Source organism: Agelaius tricolor, unplaced genomic scaffold (genome assembly GCF_023055355.1).
Source record: "Agelaius tricolor isolate 1412-34295 unplaced genomic scaffold, bAgeTri1.0.p SCAF_4, whole genome shotgun sequence".
Taxonomy (NCBI): Eukaryota; Metazoa; Chordata; class Aves; order Passeriformes; family Icteridae; genus Agelaius; species Agelaius tricolor.
In genome coordinates this window covers 14,978,337-15,001,774 of record NW_027269264.1, presented here as the reverse complement: position 1 = coordinate 15,001,774, position 23,438 = coordinate 14,978,337, and the positions used below count along the sequence as shown (strand labels likewise).

Here is a 23,438-nt window from a genome sequence, read left to right as displayed (position 1 = left end):
AATCCATCAGTATTTCTCACATACAGAAGCCTGTAGCTTCTGGCAGTTGATTGAAGAGTCTTTTTGCAGTGTTCTTTGTTATTGCAGGCAGTAATGAGCATGGCAGGCTGTTGCAGGCAGGGAAGTGTGGCTGCGTGAACTGAAAATGAATATCTTGCTTGATCTGCTGGCATTTGTTCCAGCATCTTTCTCTCCACCTCTCTTCCTCTTGCTGTTGGTGTGTGTGTGAAGGGGGAGTTGATGCTGGAGAGGGGAGCAGAGCAGAGCAGGGGAGGAGTTTCTATCAGCGTCTTCCTTTTCTTTTTCTTTTTTTTTCTCTCATCCAGTGACGTGAGCAATGCCTGGAACAATCAGGCTGGCTCCAAACACTGTGCCTGAAGATGCTGGAGAAAACAGCCTAGTGTGCTTTAAGCAAACACTGATTGCTTGAGCCTGGGCTCTCCAGTTTTAACCTTTTCCAGTTCCTCTGCAGGGGATTGGGAAGTTTCATTAGCTTTCTTCCTTCCCATCCCATCCACTCACTTTTGGAAATGATTGGAGTTAACAGTGTTCAGAGCACCAGCAAAGTCCGGGTGAGAGCCACAGGTTCGGTGAAATACTCCCGAGAAGAATCTCTCTGGCGGCAGTCCCATCGGTCAAAATCTATGAAAATCTCCAACTCTTCTGAGTTTTCTACTAAAGAAAGCAAGGTAAATGACTAAATATTAGTATTGTTTTGCTTGGTTAGGCTCGGGGTTGGTGTTGGGAAAAACGCTTTGCAGGAGTTAAGAGCTCTGGATGATCTGCAGTGATCACAGAATTGCTGTCAGGTCATGAAAAAAAATCTCTGCATTTGAGGAGAGACCTGAAGGTGAAAGAGCTCTGGTGTTATAATGATCAGGTCTTAGTTGAATGCCCTGTCACGGAGCTTGGTACAGTAGTAAACAGGAAAAACTTGCTAGTGACAGTGCTAGTTGGAACTCTGCTCTTGGGAAATGTGCCAGAGTTGGCAGGTGATGTCCTTCAGTTTATTTGTTTAATGGGAATTGTTTTCTATATAAAAATAATTTTTAGTCCTTACCTACAGCTCTGTGGTTTAGTAGGTGCGGATGCTAGCTGAAAATATTTTCTCAGTTGCATGCATGATTAAATACTGCTGCCAAGTATTTATTAGGAAGGCATTGCTTGTGCATTTATAGGAATACATTAGAGTACTGTAATGGTTGGTAGCACAGGCTATTCCCAGCTGCTACAGTGACTGTGTGCAGCATCTCCTCACCCAGCCCAGCCCAGTTATTCAGTTCCTAAGCAAACAACCCCCACACCATGCAACATCTCTTTTTTTTCCTCATCCCTCTCTCCCACACAATAATGGAGAGGCACCCAGGAACTCCTGGCAAGTGCTTTAAGAGCTGTCTCCCTCTCAAAGGTGCTCCATATCTCCAAGGGTTGGATGAATTTATTCAGTGACAAAAATATGCCTCTAATTTCATTATTATTGCCAGTTGATTCTGACCTTGGGATTAAAAGATACGACCTCTTGCAAGGGTGTGCATCAGCCAAGCATTTAACTATGTCTCGGGTCCATGTGCATGCAAAGCAGGCACCATGCATGGATCTTCCTGTGGTGTCCTTTCCCTAAATCTCCTATCTGTTCTGTGAGAAACCTCCTCTGCCATTGGTGAAAAGACCCCAGCACTGCACAATAGTGCCTAGCAAAACACTCTCTGCTAGCTTACAGGTTGTGTATTTATATATACAGCATTTCAGAGCCTGAGCTGTGTAACTTAAATCACAGGGTAACTGCAACCAGAAATAAATGTTAAGTATTTTTTTCAATTTAATTAAATAAGCCTCTGTTTTCAGGACCTTATAAGCCATCATTTTCAGGCTGTTGCTGATGCAGTATGTGCTTTTCCAACAAATATCAAAGTAAAGGCTGCATCTTGCAGGTGCTCTGGGACGCTGCTCTCGTGATCACTTTCACCCTAAGCATGGGAATAATTGCACAGTATTTGGTGGGAGGATTTATGCATGAAAACTCTCCTGCGTATGGTAAAAACTCAAGTCTTTTGACACTGGATGAATTCCTTAATCTCTGTATCTTCCTCTCCCAGGTTTTGTGTCCACTGTGTGTGCATGGTGTAGCGTTCTCAGGACAGGGACTTTCTCCCAGGGATGGTGTCTGACACGATTCATTAACTACTGCAATAATGAAAGCTCTGTGTTCATTCCTCCATGGAATTCACTTTTCTTCCTCCTAAGTGCTGTAGGTTGTTATTTGAGAGATATCCACTTCTTTTCCTGCCTATCTCAATATGCTGGAAAGAACACTGCAGCTTTGTTTCAGTTTGTTGTACTGTTTCCTTATTTCAAACAAAGATTTTTGTATCTGCAGGGCATCTGAGATGCGTAAAAGCTGTGTTATGGAGGGCTGAGAAGATCCCTGTATTCCCTTCAGTGGTGCTTGCCTGCTTGATAAGATGACAAATGGCTCTGCAAGTGATTGGTGTTGTGATTTTGGACAGTCCTTTCCATCTCTCTGTTCTCCTTTCTGATCTTTGTCTGCCCATTTTTTGCTGACGTCGCTGATTTTGAGAACTGATTTATAATTGAGCTTTGGCTCTTTGATACTGTTGTGTTGGTGGAAGAACCTGGAGGTTAATCTGTAGTGTGGCAAAGGAGCTCTTTTTATTAGTGTAACTGTGCATATGTGTTTGTCCATCACTTCTCAGGAAATGTCTTTGGTTCTAGGCTGAGCTTTGCTGGACACCAATGCCATGTAGATCTCCTCAGTCTTAAGTAAGGTTTGGTTTGTAGACTTCATATTTCTGTGGGTGTGTCTCCTTCTTTGTGTCTGGACTGCCTTGTATTTTATCTGCTCCCCATATAAAGTGAGTACAATGCTCAAGACCTGTTTCTGTGACTGTTGCAGCTGACTTTGGACAGGAGATAGATTTAAACCATTTGTGCCTCAGAAACATACTCCTCTTTTACTTTTCACTTATATGACTCAGCCTATTTTGGTAAGCTAGAGTATATTATGTATGCTCATGCTTTAGTAGTATGAACAAAGTGCCAACATGGTGCCTGCAGAAAAGGTCTCCCTGATGCCAGTGTCAGAGAAGCTAGGTAGGCCAAGTATACTTTTTCTCCTTGACACACGTCAGGTTTTGCCTCTGCGTGGACAGGCTTCACTAGGGGGATGCATCCCAAGTGTGTATTATAGGCAGGTACCACAGCTTTAGGCCAGCAGAAGAACCTGTGAAGTGGTGCTGTGAATTTTGTACCATTGTTCTGTGGAGGGCAGGCTCAAGTCCAGACTGCATGCAAGGTGAGTCTATGTATCTTAGGATCGTCTGTGTGACCCAGCATGCTCAGTAGTCTGTTTTACTGACAGACTTTTTTTCTGCAGCCAGGGACTGAATTGCTAAGTACTTGTGCCTGTCCTGCCTGCAAATGCACAGGGCCAATAAAACAGTTTGAAATAGGCTGTGTAGGAATAGGCTGTGGAGGTGCTCCACTATCAAGAAGTACTTCTTTAGCCTTTTCTCTATTTTTCTGTAATAATTCAGTATGCTGCCTTTACAATAACACTGATGAAACACTTCAGCAAGTACAGAAAAAAAATCTTTTCAAGCAAGCCATGTGTATTAATACAGAGGATGCATTTCTTCTGTGGCATTAATTTCCTGGGTCTCAGGAGCCACAGCTGATCATCCTTTTCTGTTTTATGATGGTATATCTGGCACAATCTTTCTTTCCTTTTTTTCTTTCTCCCCCTCCCCCTCCTTCTCCATATACAAACCAGATTTTTAACAGAGGAGTTTCTCTTCGAAATGTTCTCCTCCAGTTGGTGACGCACTTGAAATTCCCTGGGTGAAATGATCTCCTTTCCTTCCTTCTAAAACATTCCTATCAACCTATCTCCTCCTACACCAAAACAGCATTCATCAGTTCCATATGCTGCTGAACAGCTCTGTGCTGTTTTATGAATAATGTATGCTGGCTTGTTAGAAGAACGTTTGTTGTACAAACCAGTGGAATTTAAAATTGAGAGCAATATCAGCAGACGTGATGCTATGCACTAATGCACAGGCTTCTTGGGGTACTATTTTGGCACCCTTGCTGCATCCCCATCTGAAGGGGGGAAAATGCATGAGAAATAGAGGGTGTGTGGGCTTTGAATCTGGCAACGAGCTACAGGCAATCAGTGATCAGAACCCTTATCCTCCCTTTGCCAGGTGTTACAGATCTGTGCATGAGGACAGGAGAAAATGTCAAGATCTGGGTTTTGAGGGAGGGTGGCAAATAGCAGGTGGTGGAGTAGTATAGATCTGTATTCCAAGCAAGGGCCACCCTTCAGATAGTGATCTAAACAGCAAGCTACGAGTGGTATATAGCAACCAATATAGCTCCGCATCCAGACTTGGCAGAAGGCAGTGATACAGAGCTATGCCCTGGTCCAAAGGATGAACACATTAACAGCTATTAGGACTCCATGTGGACATTGTGATGTCTAGTATCTGTTGCCTCTGTAACCTGTTTTATTTTTGTAGAGTTCTGCTGCTTTGGTTGTTTTTTCTTCCTCCAGTAAAGCACATATGGCAGGAGCTGGAGCTGATGCCTGTCTGACTGCTCAGCTCCAAAGGGCAAAGCCAATGGACAGGTGCTCAGTGACTGGGGGAGGTGCTGTGACTGCAAAGACTGAGCATGTCTTTGCCCTCAGGTGTTTATGGGGTTTCCTTGCTGCTTGAAGTCAACTATGCCATTATCAGCTGAAGAAGAAGTGTATCCAGGCAGGGCTGCCTCTGAAAGTGGCAGCAGGGAAGTGGCAAGGGCCTGGCTCAGAGCACAGATGCATCCCTGTTCTGGGGGCATCGAAAGCCACCCAGGCTATCCTCTGCAATGATCAGATGATCATTCCTCCAACAATGACTCCAGAAATCAGGGAGGAACTGGATGCAAGAAAAGACTGTGGGAGACGAGAACTGGAAAAGACAGTCTGGGTCATCCCTGGTGTCTCTATGAACTTAGTTTTGGTTTTGCCTATTTACTGGCTCACAGCTGGCGATACAGTGAGCTCTTCTGTGCGTGGAGCAGGTGTAAAAAATGTGTGGTATATTCCTTTCCCTCTTGCAAGGCTTTTCTGCATGGGCTAGTGCAAACAGAAAGTTAGTAGCTTTCTTCTGTGTTGCTTTTTGAGGGGAGGGAATTGTACAGTGCTATGGGATCTCTTCAAGCGTCTTGACCCCTGCTGGCCAGGTTTGGGGGCCCTGTGTCTACTCGTAACTTAGATGATTTATCTCTCAGTATCTGCGTAATTTGCTGTGTCTTTGTCCCTGTGTATACACCTGGTTGTGCCTTTCTTTTGTGCACTGCTTCTGCATGCAGAGGCTGACTCACAGCATCACTGGCAGCTGGCAGGTGACAAGAGCAGCCTATTCAACCCTATCAAAAAATGGGTCCAGTGGTTTGTGCATGTGGCAGGATTTTGAGGAAGGTGAGGGTGGTGAATGACCTTTTTTCTTTTGGTAGCTTTGTAAAATAAACCAGAGTTTTCAGGATCATTCTCTCCATAGTTTTGCTTTTCTTTCCAATTGGAATAAAAGTACCAATTTTAGTAGTAGTGAGAGCTTGTGGAAATCTGGGGTTTTTGTGGACCTACTTGCTTACAAAAGGGAAATGGGGGTGGAATTCAGCAGTTTTTTAGAGCTACAGCCTTCCACTTAAAAGGGAAAGTGTTTCTTGTTTCTCTATGAACAAATACAAACAAATGCCACAAACACATAACAAATCTCATTTTTTTTACACTTCAGTCTTCTAAGGGTCAAATTGGAGCTGTAGAAAACAGCATTGCAGTTAAAACAAGGAAGTGCCTATGATTTTGCCTACTGTTCTCCTTTATGCAGCAGTCAATTTCTTTTATTCTGCCTTCAAAATTGCACTTGCTTCTCCAAGGAGTTTATAGCCATGCAGAGCCTGAGGTGTGATGTATCTAGAGATCAACACTAATCAGAAAGGGGAAAGCTGTAAGCTGTAAGGAGTAGGTCTTTGTGTTCTGGATAATAGGGATAAAAAGTCAAAGCATTGAAGTCAGACACTGCTGAGTAGTTGGTATCTGGGGGTTTGGATCCTATTCAGAGTAGCCTTGGGTGACAAAAGAGATAGAAAGTCTTTCCACTTTCTGACTGGTATCAGTCCAGCTTGGAAGATGACACCTATGCAATATTCATTCTATCATTCACTGCTCTGGTTCAACCTCCTATTTTCTGGCTTACATAGCAAATTTGCCAAACGCTTCCCAGGCTAGCAGGTAGGAAGTGATGATTATTGTCAATCTGTAAGACTGCTGTAAATGAGAGCTTTTTTTCTTTTTTCATTTCCCAGAGAGAAAACACGAGTTAATAAAACCTGTCCTTGCAGCTAACTAAGTACAGTGAGAGTCAGGACCATGCCGTAATCTCTGATGAGCTTTGTTGCAATTTGGCGAAGCATTTAAGTGCTTGTCTCCAAGTTTGTTTGATTTAGTCATACTCTGGAGAAATGCCTATTGAAAAGAGCTACTCTCTGTATCAGTGCCTTGGGGAATAGTCATGAGGTAAATCAGGGAGCAGGTGCTGTGCTGTACACGTATGGTTCAGTTGTAAAACATGGCAGGAGGAAATTTTGCTTCTCTGGAATATGTGAGAGCCCAGGTAGATATCAGGAAAATGTTAAAGTAGAAATTGTTTTGGAGAAGTGACATAAAGCAGCTCATAAAGGCTGGTGAGTCCAGCAGCAAGTGCGCAGCCTTGACAGCAGTCTCTGCCAGAGAGGTGAGTTGGGGGCAGGCATGAGAACTCATGTATTTGCATCCCTGCAGAGGTCTGCTTGCTGAGGTCCCAGTGAACATGCCTGGTAGACACACAGAACATACACAGGTTCACAGAACACAGCTGCCTAGGCTGTTCATACTCTCTACAGTTTTCTTTCTGTTTTGTAAATACCAGAAACTTTTGACAGGCTCTGTTTGAGGGTCAGTGGGGGGCACCATGTCCTTGGTCAGATGTATGCCGTATGACTGGGTTGGTGTCTGTTACTCCCTAAAGAAGGAAGATGATGTCTGGCTCATTAGTAAAGGTTAGGACAAACATAGCTCTGTTTTCACAAGGCAAAAGCCTGGGGCATTTGTTATCCCTGCCCCAATCTGGACTGCTGCTTTTGAGTGTTCTGCTCTTTGGCTGCAATGATCCCTAGAGATGTGCTTAGCAGTGAAATCTCATAAAAACCTGCACAGGGCAGGTGTTAATTTTCAGAGGTTTTGACCCAATCTCTTGTTGGCATTTGGGCCAGGGAGCAACAAATGTGTTTCCTCAAGCCAGGTTTTTGCTGTTTCTGAAACACATTGAGCTAGATTTGGAAAAAAATATTACTTCTGAAAAACTGGGGAGACAGCTGAAGGAAGTATGCAGCCTCTTCACTTTGTATTTGGAGTAATTTTCTGGCTCAAAATGTAAGAGAATATTTTATTCATAGCAGGAAGAAAAGAACAAGTCAAAGAATAAGAGAGGGGCTTTGGCCAAATCATATAAGAAGTGCTTGGTGACTACAGGAACCAGTATCAGCATTCGTTTGTGTACAAAAATGGAGTTGTGTCTAATTCTGCTGAACTGGCAGGAGAAATATTAACTCTTTCTTTTGCTTTCTTTCTGTAGAGTGGTCTTGAAATCTCTTGATAACTCTCACCTGAAAATTAGCAAGTGCTTCCAAATTGCCAGAAATGCCCATCTGTTCACCTTTGGCTGTCTGCCTTTGGTTCAGAGCGCCTATATACTTCAGAGAAGATAGGTTTTTAGAAATAGTGAAAACTCCAAACTTGGAAATACTTAATCATATCTCTCTGAATGGCACAGTGAAGCTCAAGTTAGTGTTGAGGACCTCTCTTTGCTAGCTCAGTGTCAGTAGGATGAGGCATGAGTATTCTTTGTGTTCATATCTGTTGTATTGCTCTGAGACACTTATTTTCTTGGAACATTGTGAGCGAGAGTTGCTACCTGTGTAGCACCAACACAAAGTGAATTGTACATAATGTTTGACCTGTTTTTTTATGGTTTGGTTAAGCCAGATTTCCAGAGAGCTGAATATTAAGGATCTTCAAATAAGACTTCCAGATTCAAAAAGGAGCCAGTGGATGACAGAATGAAGAGTGGGATATGCTCATGGTATTGCTCATGCGAATTCAGCTGTGGCATATGCACAAGACTAATTTCAACTCTTCAGTTTCCAAATTATTTTTGGTTTGGGTCAGCATCAAGGCTATCTAAATGTTACTGGTTTTGTTGAGCATCATGCCATAGCTATTATAGTATGTGATTTTGAGGCTTGTTCATACTTGATGTGCTACTTTTTGCTAATCATGTGCATCAACAGTTCTTCTACACGTTAACATATTTTGAGGCTGTGTAGGAGTTATGTGCCAGAGGGAGTAAATCTAGCTATGTATATAAGGTGAATTACAAATGCAGATTATACGTGTGAGAATCAGGGACATTCCATACCAAAATACTTCACTTGAGTTAAGTGACCTTTTTGAAGAACTCCATTAGCTTGGTAATACCAGAGGTTTATACATTGTATACATCAGCTCGTGGGGGGCTGAAATAAGACATACTTATCCTACTGATATATGTACTTTCTCTCAAAAAAAAAATTAAAAATCCATCCCAGCTGTCTGATACTCACCCAGTCTTAAGTCAGGTTTCAGACCCTTTTCTCTGCAGTCTTGTATCAAAAACAGAAATGTTACCTTTGGTGTCAAACCTACTGGGCACCTTTCCTATGAATTGAAAGAGGAATGGTGTTAGTGGACAGCAGTCCAAGACAGTGATCTTGAAGGACAAAAGTTGCTTAACATTCATTTTCTGTTTTGCACTTAGAAATTGAACATGTTTATGTTTAGGTGTGTGACTGGGAAAGCATTCAGGTGTCTGTGAGGCTCAGGGACTTTGGGTAGCTCTTCTGGCAAATTTTCACAGATCGGCCCATATGATGAAATCTTAAAGTCCACATTAAAGTCATTGACCAAAAGGTTTCATTGAGTGTCAGGAATTAGACTGAACCTCAAATTTCAAGGGCTTGTGGCTTTTGCTAACTGGAAGTAAGGTTTATTACCACCCAAGGAGCTAGAATGTACCTAAGTCCATTGGAACCAGTGAGATGTATCCCAGAGTCCTGAGGGAATTGGCTGATGTAGTTGTCAAGCCACTCTCTGTGGTATTTGTAAAGTCACTGTAGTCATTAATTCACCATTGTATTGGTGAAATCCCAGTGACTGGAAAAGGGAAAACATTGTACCCACCTTTTAAAAGGGTAGAAAGGAGAACCCTGGCAACCAGGGACTTCCCAACCTCACCACCTGCCTGGGAATATCATGGAGCAGATCCTCCTAGAAGCTGTGCTCTGGCACCTGGAGAACAGGGAGATGATTCAAGACACCCTTCACCAAGGGCAAGTCCTTCCTGACCAACCAAATGGCCCTGAATGATGGAGTGACCATGTTAGTGGACAAGGGAACGGCTACAAATGTCATTTATCTGAACTGCTGTAAAGCCTCAGACAGAGTTCCTCACAACATGCCTATCTCTTAATTGCAGAAAGATGGATTTTATGCATGGACTGTTAGATGGATAAGAAGTGGTTGGATGGTCACATCCAGAAGGTAGTGGTCAATGGCACAGTGTCCTGATAGACATCAGTGACAAGTGGTGTCCCTCACAGGTTCATACAGGGATCAGTACTACTTAATGTCTTCATTAATGACATGGATGAAGGCACTCTCAGGAAATCTGCAGGTGACACCCAGCTGAAGGATGAGATGGCATCCAGAGCGACCTGGACAAGATAGAAAAGTGGGTGCATGGGAATCTCAAGATGTTTAACAAGACCAAGTTCAGGGTGCTGCACCTGGGTCAGAGCAACCCTTGTATCAGCACAGGCTGGGGGTGAGCAGATGGAGAGCAGCCCTGTGAGAAGGACTTGGGGGTGCTGGTGGGTGAGAGGCTGGACATGACCCAGCCATGGGCACTCCCAGCCCAGAGAGCCAAACGTGTCCTGGGCTGCATCCAGAGCAGCGTGGGCAGCAGGGGAGGGAGGGGATTCTGCCCCTCTGCTCTGCTCTGCTGAGAGCCCACCTGGAACCCTGCATCCAGCTCTGGGGCCCCAGCACAGGGAGGACATGGAACTGTTGGAATGAGTCTAGAATAGGGACACCAAAGTGATTATGTGGATGGACCACATTTCCTATGAAGACAGGTTGAGAGAACTGGGGTTTTTCAGCCTAGAAAAGAGAAGGTGTAAAGGTGACCTAATTATGGCCTTCCAGTCCCTGAAGGCAGCCTGCAAGTTGTTTTTACAAGTGCATATAAGGAAAGGACAAGGGGCAGTGGTTTCAAACTGAAAGAGAATAGGTTTAGACTATATGTTAGGAGGAAATTCTTTACTGTGAAGGGCACTGGAGCAGGTTGCCCACAGAAGCTGTAGATGCCCATCCCTCAAGGATGAGTTCAAGGACAGGTTGGATGGGGCTCTGAGCAACCTGGCCTAGTGAAAGGTGTTTCTGCCTATTGAAGGAGTTGCCATGGGTGGAACTAGATGGTCTTTAAGGTCCCTTCCATGGCTATTTCATGATTCTATGTTCTTAAAAAGGCACAAACTACAAACCCCAAAAATTGCATGAGAAAATGATTGTAATCTTAAAACACACATTCAGTATTTTTTTCTTAAGTGGATTTTCTGCTGAAGATTATCACATTATCATTAGCAGATACAGGACTTTCTTGATCAGAGACTGCTTGCTTGCTGATAGTAGCTGGGTGTCGTTACTCAGCATATTAATATATGTGTAGGAGGGTCAGACAATAATTCCATCTTATTTCTCTCCCTTTGCAGGCCCTCTACAATTCAATCAAGAATGAAAAGTTGGAATGGGCAGTGTAAGTATGCTTCTGTTGTAGAAATTAGAAGTTTAACAGTAGTACCTGTGTAGTAATCTGTTTATACATCCTATGTCACCATCTGTGTGGGCTCCAAAACCTGCAGAAGATAGCCAGCGTACATAATGGGTTTGCTTTTTTGCTAATGAATGACCTGGCAATATAATGCCTCATCTGTTTCTCCAGCAAGGGGAATTGTTAATGATAGGAGCCAACTGCATTTGTAAGGAAAGAGGACATTTCATTTAGTAGGAAACTTCAGCCTGAAAAGAGAGAAATTAAATCCTCTGTTGTTCTATGTCTGCATAAATAAAACAGAAGTTGATGTCTCCCTTTATCTTTCTGTTCATTGTGTCAGAACCGCTGAATAGAAACACACTTCTTGGATTGAGTTTCCTGCTGTTGGTTTATTGTCTTGGTTTGTCTCCTGATTAAGTATGGATAACTTGACAACAACCTAATGTGAAAGATGGTAAATGGACAAAGTCTGATATCACTCCCTCCAATCTTTAATTGATTTTGACAGGATAACACTTGTTAACTATGTAAATGCTGCAGATGAGAAAAAACTTCAGTTTCAGATTTCTGATTAAAATGACATTTCTCTGTGCTTAGGCTCTATGTAGTCTAATTATGACAGGAAAGGGCAGAAGTGTCTACTTTTGATTTTGCCACTTGCAGAACAGTGCATTTTGGTATAAAATAGGAAAATGATGTCTTACATGTATTTTAGCTATACAAGGATATTTCCCTGTGCATATTTACATATGTGAAACTTCACCTTCTTGGGAACAAGGTATGTCTGGAATGCATGCTCCTGCACCTCTTATGCTAGAATTTCTAGCAACTGTCTTGCAGGCCCAGTGGCTTTTTTATCTTCATTGTTTTAAGTTCATGATCTGCAAACAAATTTCTTGTTAGGGTGTGCAGCCTCACAAGAGCAGCTGGTTCCAAGTGAGATTGCTGTCCCAGTTCAGAAGTGTGTTAGGTGGTGTCAGAGTAGTAAAGAAGGCGTGCTTTTAATGGGAATCAGCAAGAAGTACCATCTCTGATGAGCATTAAAAGTCATGGTGGGAGACATTTTCACAGACTGTGTCTTGGGTCTGGAACACGTTGTGTGAATCTTACATGTCACACCAAAGCTGTTTGCCAGACACTGTCACAGGTACTTTAGAACCAGCAGAATCCATTATGTGACTTTCTCAATGTCAGAATTTTCCTCCAGCTCTTGCCAAGAAACTATACCGTGTCTAATACACTTGGGCAGCCTCCAGGTGGCAACTGGCTCATGGCTGGCTCTGCTCCTGTGAACCTCAGTCAAGGTGATTTATGAGATCTTACTGCTGTATAGGTGGTGACTGCTTTGGCATTTACATAGTCTAGTCCACGTCCTTTGTTTGGGGGAAAATTCCAAACAGGCTGGAAAAGTGATAATTCAGACTCTTTCTTAAATAAGGCCTTGGGTTGATGTAAAGCTAAATTTTTACAGGAGAATGCTCAAAGGTGCCAGTTGTTGGCTCCAATCTGAGACTGACACATAGCTAGGACTGATGTTACAATTAATTTCCATGATGAAAAACAGAGCTCATTCTGGGCATAGTCAGTACCTTTAAAGCTGAGAGTAGTGGCTGGAGGAGGAAGTGTGACGATGTTTCTCTTCATTTTTATCGAGATGTGTGGTTGGTGTAAAGTAATAACCCCAAGAAGCCCTGGGGCTGCCTGAGCTTGAGGGAGGAGGCACATATATCTCTTGCTCTGCTGTTTGATCTGCAGAGAAAGCTGAATGGGAAGGAAGCATGGTCAGTTTTGTTCTGGTGGGACCAAAGAAAATCCTGTCTCCCTTCCAAAGATGATTCTTTTGCTTCCCTGATGCAGTTGGCAGGGTAAGAAGAGGGAGGTAAGGCAAAGGTGAAGATAGGACTCCAAACCCCCATATAAGCTCTCCTGCAATGCTGGCATTTCGAAGGAATGCCTTTCCTCCAGCCAGAAATCCTTTGAGGATCTAAGGCGCTCATCAGCTAACCAAGGGTTTAAGAGCTACTCTGGAAGTGCATTATTTAGTGGGTTAATGGCTATCAGTAAGTCCATAGACAGGAAAGGGTAGTGGTGAAACATAAGATGGGGAAGGACTGCTATGCAAACCTTATCTTACTAGTTGTGAGCTAGGTGTGTTATCATCTTAAAGAGTTTGCACATCTTAAAGAGTACATTTCCAGTAGAATTGTAGTCTGATCCAAAGCCCACACAACGAAAGGGCTACTATTGACTTCAATTTTGTAATCATGAGAAGTGACACCTTAATCAGCAGATATTCTCCAGAGACTTTCAGTAGGAGTGTTCATTTGTCCTTTTTGAACAGGAAAGCATGAGTATAGCTCTGAAGAGAGAATTGCATTACAGTTCTTGTTTTGCAGTAGTGCTTGGTTCAAGTTCTCCACAAAGTTAAAAGTGAATAATCTGTAAAATAAAGAGATCTGACCTGGAATTTATACTGAACTGGTGAATGTGGGATCCTGAAAGCACACTTCTGCTCCACACTGCATGCCCCAAAGGTGTGAACTGTTCTTCATGTCTGTTGTGGATGGTCTTAAATTTGAAACGATGGAAATTTGAAATCAACCTTTAAAAAGGTTTTTTACTAATTTAAACCAAGGCATAGGTTTGCCTGGATAAAGTACAGAAGTGCTTTCATTCACAAGAGGTTTTTGTGAACTGGTTGTTCTGTCTGGAATGGGTTAGGAAGATCCAGCAACAGAGGCAAAGAGATAGATTGCCTGGCCTCCTAACATCCCTTCGTTGTCTATAATACTATATCCTCCCAAGGTTTTTAGGTGTTTCTCATTCTTTGACTTTCACACTGACCATTGTCAGCTTTAAGCTGAAAAAGAAAAATCCATTTGATTACAAAGGTGCCAGAGCTAAATATGTTTTATTTGCCTGATGTCTCCATGGAAATGTCATGGTGGCCATTACTGTTTTCCTTTGTTTGCAATACTGTGTCTGTTTACTGTTGAAAGTAATAGGAGGAAAAAAATCATCATCTTAAAACAGGTGATCTAGAATTAATTTATGAACTCCCAAAGCACTGCTTACAAAATTGCTAAAGCCAAATGGCTGCATTTGAGTCAGTTGTGTCCCAAAAGCCTTCTCTCAGCAGAACAGTGTAGTTTTCAGGAGAATCATTTAGTTTTTAACTAGCCAATTATATACTTCTTTAACCAGAGGAGTGTACAGGGATATGGTATATTCTTTTTTTGTTTATCCGAACTACACTGATAAATTACCTCCTTTCAGCCAAAACAAAACAGGTCATTCAGTTAGTGATGGTGGGAAAGAGATGCTGCCAAATCAAACTGTGATGCTGAGATCGGGGTAGTTATAAAGACATCTGTGCTGAAGCTCACCTTTTTCTAGGTCTAACTGAGAAATCTCTCCCTATTATAATTAACTTTTGTCTCCCAAGTTCTAGGATGCTTCTGGTTGGCAACTTCTTGATTGGTTTTAGAGTGGGGGTCACATGGTATTCAACCTGGTTCTCTTCCTTCTCTCCTCCCACTGGGAAAGATGCCAAAACTTCTCTCAAGTCAATTTCCTACTACAGATGCTGCTAGTTTCATGGATGCATGTTACGAACCTGAATTTTTTTTACAATTGCAATATTTAAATAGATGAACTCAGCTTTCTGCTGTGTCATATAAGGTTGCTATTTGAACAAATGCAGAAGAGATGAAGCAGAGTTTTAAAAATGAAGGGCTTGACTACATGGTTCCAGATCAGTGATTTCAGAATTTTCCAAGGCAGAGCCTCAAATTGGACCATAGATTGTAAAGAAATAATTTTATTACTGAGAGGATCGGATGATGCTTTTCTCCCAGAAGACAGAAATGGGACTTTCTTGTATAGGGTCTTTTTGGGAGAGGCAGGAAATGCTTTTCTTCACCAAAATGGCAACATCTGGGGTTTTATTTTTTTCACAACTCTGTGTTTAAGAATAAGGGGCAAACTCTTTCTAGTTGTCAGTTACCATGTATTTGGGAAGGAAAACATTGCTGTTTCAATGCTGTGACTGCAAGTTGATAGCACAAGCAGGTCCTGGGTTTGGTGTGCTGGTTCTCATGGGCAGCCAGAGGGTGGTTACTGCTCTCTCTTTAGCTCCTTTTCCAAAGAGATAGGCTTACAGAAGTGAACTGAAGCTTCTTGTTTTGGGAAGCCTTGCAAACATCATGTGCCATAAGCAGAATCTTAGAGAAACTCTACAGATGGTACTCTTTTCCTGTCACCAGTACCCTGCAGAGAAGAGACACTGTGGGTCCCATTTCCTATGAATGGAAAGTGAGACCTAAGAGAAGTTTGCAGCTATCAACCCTTTTCCATCATCAGAGAGGAGTCACCAGAGGAATTGCTTCCAGACCCGAGTAGGGAATGATTTTCCTCTGCTGATCAGGGGCAGAAAAATCCCATAAGACTTCTGCAAGCCTAATTGAACCTTCATGATGATGTTTTGCCTACTGAAAGGTGTTTTGGGACCATTGTGGGTTTTTTCCCCCTAAATGCACAAGGATCGCGTTACTTCCGGTATGAAATCGAAAAGAGAGGCAGTGGTCCTGCCTACCAAAAGGATCTGAGCTAATGCCTGTGTGACACCACGTCCAAGGCTCTGAACATACCTGCACAGAGATCACCACTGACTCTTACCCACATCACTGGAGGCCTTCACACTGGGGATGTTGCAGCCCGTTGATGATCTGTGAGAGCCATCAGAGGATGGGCAGGTAGTCACACTCCCCACAGTTTAGGGTTTCAAACAAAGATCAGTTTTCAGGTTTATGTATCCAGAGGCTTCCCTGAATTTTCTGCAATTCTTTCTTACAAAAGTACCATAAAGGCTTGTTAGAAGTAAGCTCAGATTGTTAAATCCCTGATAAACAGTATTTGGGACCTATCTATTCAGCCATCTTTGGGAGATACCTGAGGGAAAGCCAATACTTGAACTTTTTTTGCTACTTTGACATTCCTCCGAATCATCTTGCTTTCTTCTTATGTTTGACCACTGAAGTAACATATGGAGTATTTGGGCAAATGAGTCCCAGATCTCCTGGTTTTCATCCACTTCTTGATTGTAATGAGTCCTTCCTGCCTCTTTGTCTCCCTTCATTGCCTCTTGCAGACTGATTTGTGTATCTTGCCCTCATGCATCTTGTCAGAGCACTCAGCCCTCAGAAATGCCTGAAGCTTCTGAGTCTCAAAGAAGTCCCATTTTCATGATAGAACAAAAGACCAGTTCAAGGTTTGTTCAGTGCTGCCAGCGGTTGTGACAGCAGATGCTATTTTGTCCTTTGCACCATGTCTTTTGAGGAATTCCTGTTTTAACAGGTACCCTAGAAGTGCTGAGTTTAAGAGCACTGCCCCCAGCTCTTAGTGGTGTCCAGGATCCCCCACAGGATTGCTCATCCCACCACAGAGGCTGCTTGATTAAGGGCACTGGTATATTCCCACAGGACAGTTGATCAGTATACAGTAATTCATTCCCATAACTCCAAAGGAGATAGCTTATTCCAGGAAAGTGTTAAGCCTTTTACTGCAGTTGGTCTCTGCTGACAAGGAGAAATCCGCTGTGTCCTTGGCTGAAATCCCAGAATTCACAAGGCACTTCTGTGTGACAAATCAGCCTGTGTGTTTATGCCCTTTGAGAGATTTTAGTCTGGATTAAGTGCCTCAGACTCATGTTGAGAGAATTTGCTTCTGGAATGGACATATATCTAAGAAACACATAATATACAGTGGTTCTGACTTACCAGCAACTAGCAAGTACACCCATATAGGGTAGGGACAAGCAAAATTGTCAGAAATGCCTTTTCAACACCTTTTCAACTGGGAGAGGACTTCAACTAAAGCATACTTGCTTTGACTAATAAAAAAAGTTTGTACAACTTTCTCTGCTGTACACACATCAGTAGGCTAAAGATGCAAGGACTGCTCTTCCTTGCAGGAATCAGGTCTTGAAGTAAAAGTTTTGTTCCTCTTAATTAGGAGACCTTGCAAGACAACATCATGAAGATATGGTGTACCTCCTGACTATATTTCTATTATTTATATGATGTGACCAAAGTCAAATGCTTGGGAACATTCCCTGCTGCTACAGAGTTCACTAATACAGCCCTCATGTTTCTGGATTTGTTTTCCTTGTTGTCAAACCAGTCTCTTAGCATTTTTCCTCTTTAAACTAAGTTATTCCCCAAAGACCATTTCATAAAATCATAGAATAATTTTGATTGGCATCATCTAGTTTAGAAAAGATTTCCAAGATCATTAAATGGAATCTTTGACTGAACATCACCCTTTCAACTAGGTCATTGCACCAAGTGCCACATCAATTTGTTTCTTGAACAGTTGCAGGGATGGTGACTCCACCATCTCCTTGGGAAGTTTGTTCCAATGCTCAACCACCTTTCAGTGATGAAATTTCTCCTGATGTTCAACTGGCTATGTCCTCTCATCATTCACTGGTTGCCTGGGAAAAAAGGCCAACCCCCACCTGGCTACAACCTCCTTTCAGGCAGTTGTAGAGTGTGATAATGAGCCTCCTTCGCAGCAGAGCTGAGGATAAGATAGATTTGTTGCTGTAGCCTGCAGTTCTTGGAAGACATTTTTTTGAATGGTCATTCCCACAAGCAGCCATGGTAGCAGTGTATTCCTAAAGGAGCTTCTGGATTGATATGTGCCTTGCTAATGGTCACATAATACATGCTTTGAACATATAGATGCGTTTGGAAGATCTGCTTGAGCTTGCTCTCTCTCTGCCAGTCATCTGGGTCCAGTGAGATGCATCAAGTTGAGGTCCACCCCCAGTGGGTTAGCAATATTAGCCATCATTATGCTCAAATGATTTTTTTTTTTAAATCAGATGCTAGTCTCAGCAGGTGTTGCTACCACGACTTTCCAATGACAGCCTTCATACTCCCTGACACACCTTTCCTAGTCACCTGGAGAGGAATGTATGCAGATTTCAAAGGATGAAGGGTTACTGTGTAATCTGGCCTGTTCTCTGAAAACTGTTGTCCTACTGTTGTGATGGACACCCTTTACTTCTAGGTTGCCTAGTCCTTTTTAGCCTTTGCCTGTGACAAGCAAAAAGGTATTTATTAGTCAGGCAATGCTTGTGACTTGCATTGTTGTCCCCAAGAGCTCTGTGGAATACATCGTCCTAATAAGTAACATTTTCAGCAGCATTTTGTTTCCAAAGTAAAGATGACATAAGTCACCTAGTGTGGTTTTTATTTTTAAATTACTAATTTGATGCTAGTCTGCAGAGGAAAATAAAGAGGTAGAGTCTGTGTTTCATAAGCTAAGTTAAGGGGTAAGCCACAGTGATCTGTAGTATTCTAATTCTTTTCATCTACATGTGAGCTCATGAAGAAATTGGGGATTTTTCAGCTGAACCCAGCAGGCAAATATTTCCAATTTTAGCACTCAAATACATGGAATTAAAAATTGGCAAAGTTGGAGGACACAGAACACTCTTGAAGTCTAATCTTCTGAGACAATAATGGAAACTTGGGCTTTTTGAAAATCTGTGTCCTGTGCTGGTGAAGCAGGTGAACTGAAGCTTTGCTATAATATGTCTATATTTTGATATATTTCTAGATTTCTCCCTAAGTATGGCCCTCTATAAAAGAGATAGGTATATTTTGACAAAGAGTGTTCAAAAATTGCTGAAGTGAAACTTTGCTGATCAGTCCATCCTTCATGCATGATTTTCACTGCTTTTTAAGGGATGAAGAAGAGAAAAAAAAGTCTCACTCGGATGGTACAGATGAAAAGGATAATGGGAACCAGACAAAGGCTGTCAGTCGAATTGGCAATTCAAATAACCCATTCCTGGACATCCCTCATGACCCCAATGCTGCCGTGTATAAAACTGGATTTCTGGCTCGGAAAATCCATGCAGATATGGATGGAAAGAAAAGTGAGTAATATTTCAATCCTAATGTGTTATTTTCTTGTTATGTCTTCACAATGCCACTTGCCAATGAGCCCATGTACTTCTCAAGGCGAATAGTGCTGCTTCATTAGGGGAAGTAGCAGCCCTAACAGGCAACACAACAACTGGATTATCACACTCTCACTGTTAGGCCAGAATTTACAATGTTCAGTGCCATTTGCAGCAGCTCTAATGCATAAGAAGTAATGTGATACAGCAAAGCTTTGTGAATTTTTGGGCTAAAAGAAAATAAATGTAGTGGTTTACAGATAGAAAATAATTTCAGGTGAATTACAGTAGCTGTTCTGCAGTAATTTGAGAATTCTCCTTTTCCTTATGTGACACGAGATTGTTTCGGATCTCCCCTCCTCTCTGGGTCTGTCTTTAAAGAAAGGCTGTTCTTTACCTCTGTTTAGAAGCTAGTGTTCCCTTCCATACTTTCCCAGCCTTGGGTTATGTATCCAATGAAGGGTAGCAGCTTTTGGCACCAGCCAGCTTTTTACTATACATTTCCTGCCCCTTACTTATTTTAATTATCTTCTTCCCTTCTTGTCCTACTTCTGTTTGCGATGTACTAATTATCAAGGGCCTCTGATGCACCTGTGTGTGTTTTGTTGTTTGGATATCTTCGTTTCTTGTCTATAGATCTTGGAAAAAGCTGAGGTTAGTCAGAGCATATGTGTTTTCCCCAGTAACTGTTGATGATTGGCCTATTCATGATTCACATTGGTGGGCTAAATCCCAAAGACAAAGTCTGGCTTCATGATGCGTTTCTAGTAACAGCCAGTTTCTCCTAGGCTAAGCTCTTTGGTTTTCACATGTTTTACTAATCTATTTTAGAAGGTACAATTAGAGGTCATATTTTCAAGATGGAAGCTAACAGCGGGACAACTGGATTCAGACAGAGGTATCAAAATCAAGCTAACCTAATTCTTTGTGGTGACTGGATACTCTAAATAGGCTCGTCTTTATTAAACATCTTCTTATTCAGCCTTAATAAGTAATTGTATCTAGTTGCCTTTATTAAATTATTTATTTAATTATAAATACCAGAATTGCTTGTTATTTACCACATTGGCATTCTGGAGATAACTCTCTTAGGAGTAATAAAATTAGGGCCATGTTTTCAGAAGTTCCTGTACAATTTAAAGGTCTGTCTTTCTCAAAAAAGTTGCATTCTGGCTTTTCAGGTGCTAAGAAAACTTTTTTTGTTGGTTTGTTTGTTAGACCCTTTTGTATTTCATTTTCTAATTGAGTCCTTGCAGGGCAGAGATTAGCTTGTATGGGATTTCTAATGAAGTGATGTGCTAGAATGCTCATCGGTATTTTCTCAAGAACCTAGTTCTGAGGGCTAAAGCACTTAGCACTTGGAGGAGAAGGATGTAACAGGGTCCAGTGACTGGAAACTGAACTGAACAAATGCCACTTAGAAGTAAGGCCTGCTTTGCAAGATAAGAATGATTAACTTCTGGGACAAGGGACTTGTAACCTCTTCATCTTTACTTTCTGTCTACAGATCATAATGGGATGCCTTTCTGAGTGTCATTCTTTAGTTGTGTGTGTATTATTTTTGTTATAGTGTCAGTGATACACTATATGGATGCTGGTCAGCGGTGTATGCTTGGTGGGGAGTGAGCTTAGATGTAGGCTTCTGGTCTCTGGTGCTGTGACTGTACAGCCATGCCTAATTCTCTCCCTCTGTTGCACCTGAATTTCAGACTGGATCCTTCAGCCTTCGTGTTGAATTTACTTCCCCCTGCCGCACCACTGCTTGTCTCGAGGAATTTATGGGCTAGATATGTTTTCTCTGTTATGTTCTTCACCCTCTAACTGACTTTGGCTTTCTTGTGGGGTTGGCTGTTTTACATATGATTTTGCTTGGCATCTTTTTTCTCAATGCCAACTTGGGTGTGCAGCAGCAGTAAAAGGGAATGATGCTCTGGGGAGACACTGCTTTCTATGTAGTATCCCACTGGTTCTGAGCAGTTCCTGCCAGCCTGCTGTGGCATGTAGAAAGACTGCTTCTTTCTGAAAACTGCTATAGTGCAAAGCTCAGACGTAGTTGTGTAGGGGCAATGTCTGCCTGTCTTCAAGAGCACAAAGACTGGATCTCTGTGGCTCTTTGTGGCCTGCTTTCTGCATTGCTGCTGTTCTTTCTGATCCAGTCCAAGGCTATCATCAGGGTTGTTGTATTGCTTTCTCTCACAGCAGGTACATGCAGGCACTGTGCAAAGTTGCATTGTCCTTTGAAAAAGATAGTTCGAAGGAGGTTTAACACAGGACTAATGTAGCTCTCCTGTAGTGTGTACAAAGTGTAAAAATGGATCTGATTTAAATGGGTTTTCATTTGTTTTCTTTCCAGCTCCCCGGGGAAAACGAGGCTGGAAAACCTTTTATGCTGTGCTGAAGGGAACGGTCCTGTACTTGCAGAAGGTAGGGGAAATCACTGTCTTTTGAAAACTAATTAAAGAGGGATAAAGCAGTACACATCCTCTCCACTCTCTCAGTGTACCTCCAGGCTCCTTTTCCTCGGATGCACAGCCTGGCTGATCTCCTTACCGCCACCTGTTAACAGACACGTTCAGGCATGAATCCTCTCGTTGACACCCTCTCCCTTTTCACAATTTCAAGTTCAGTTCCACTGCCCGCATCCACATGTGCACCCTGTAAGTTCCAGTGTATGCCACTGCTGCCTCACACATCTGAAAAAACAGCCAGCTTCACCAGCAAAGACAGTGTCATCTCTCTGTGTCATGCATGCGTCCTCTAGGCTGCTTTTAACTTTGCATTTCATACGTATGACTTCCCCTTCTGTAAGGTTGTCCTCCTTTCCCACCTTTTCAGAGTACACTTTCCTGCAATGCCTGCAAGACCAGCTGCAAAACAATTGAACAACAGCTTGGCTTTGGTAGGAATCTGCAGCTTCTGTTCTTTGCGAAATTGAAGGATAAAAGGATACTTTTTTCCACAAAGCAAGAAAGGGCTGGTTTCTAACAAAATGTGCTTCCTGACAGCAAGGTGTCTAAAAAAATAGTCAGATGAAACCCTTCAAGCTTTTTGTTGCAAGCTTAAATATATTATAGTACATTTTTAACTACACTGTTAGAACATAAAATGCAACATATGAGTGAGAACTGTCAAAATCAAATAAATGGCAGCAGCTAAGTAGGTTGTTAAGGCTTTTTGCCCTCCAATTTAGATGAAATATTCATGGAATAGATACTGCTTGTCCAGACTGCCCTATATTGCAGAAGTATGCTTCATTGAAAGCTGTTTTACATTTTCACTCAAAAACTGATAGTTTTGTAACTATCAGGAGTGCGAGTACATACTGCTGTTTCCTCCTCCCCTGCTGTGGCTTTCTGAAGTTGTTGGTTTCACTGGAGCCAACCTGAATAGTCTCTTGAGAAGAAAGAGTGATTTGAATCAGATTATTATAGCATGAGGTTTACAAGGTGAATGCTTGGGTGCAGTACCTTTTTGAGAGGGCTGAAATCCTGTAACAGACAAAACAATCTGCAGTCAGGATAGAAGATTTGGGCTGTAAGTTGGGTGTGATATGCTCAGAGCCAGTGCAAGAGACTAAAACTAAGTCCGCTGAATCCCAAGTCCTTTTGCTGGGAACATGTTCAGGTATTACTAAAATGCCTTCGTGGCAGGCTTGTACTTGCCCTTTTCTGACCAAAATGGATTCATCTGCTTCAGTTCCTGAAATAAATAATCTTTAATGTTCACCTGAAAAAACTGCATGGTTCTCTGAGAAATAAGAAGACTTCTTTTTTGAAATATAATATTTAATTCCTTATTTGATATTCAAGGGAAAGAACTGAGTATACTATCTATTTTAGCACCTTAATTAAATATTTTTATGACTATTGCTGGCATATTAGTTTAAAATGCTTTCTGTTTAATAAAATGTAGAGATGCTGATGTAGCATGCAAATTTTCTACAGAATGCCGCCCTTCCCCCTGTTACCCTCCATGTTTTCAGGAGCAGGGAGTAATTTCACATATGACTGCATCTTTGCGGAATGAAATGCATTGTTGGAATTCTTGTTCTTATTTGTTTGTTAGTTGTGTATTTTGCACTTCTCAGAGCACTTGAATTCAGTAGTTACTGGGCAGTACTCTGCAGAGCTACATTCTCCTATTTGCATGGGTGCCATCCGTTGCATTGAAGACATCTTACTGTAGCACACTGCCAAGTAAGGCTTTTGCTTTTGTGCTGTGGAAGGTTGACAGAAGGGTGTGATGCGAGGTAACTCATTCCAAGAGTGATGGGGCAGCTGTGAGCCTCCCCACAGTGCCTCTGGCCCCTGCTCAGCCACATGCTGAAGCTGTGAAAAAGCCTGTGATTTCAGCTTCAGAGGGTCCACCAGGGCTTTCCTTCAGCACTCAAATAAACTTTACTCTGTTAGAGATGTAGTATCATAGAAGATGATGGTACCGGAGTTAAAAAATACACAGCTAGACCAAGTAGTTATGGTAAAGGTTGCTGAGCTGCT

The 23,438-nt window shown here is 42.2% G+C and overlaps 1 protein-coding gene across 3 annotated transcripts in view; it reads left to right on the top strand.

Moving 5' to 3' along the window:
* The window catches only part of PSD3 (pleckstrin and Sec7 domain containing 3), a 116,305-nt gene that overhangs the window by 68,925 nt on the left and 23,942 nt on the right, over nt 1–23,438 (top strand). For 2 of the 3 annotated variants that reach the window (XM_071424704.1, XM_071424705.1), the window contains 3 exons: nt 10,909–10,952; nt 18,725–18,918; nt 21,296–21,366. In XM_071424704.1, coding sequence (XP_071280805.1) covers nt 10,909–10,952; nt 18,725–18,918; nt 21,296–21,366 — 309 coding nt within the window. Of the gene's footprint in view, nt 1–231; nt 690–10,908; nt 10,953–18,724; nt 18,919–21,295; nt 21,367–23,438 lie in introns of those variants that run through there. The other variant, XM_071424706.1, reaches the window with a different exon arrangement.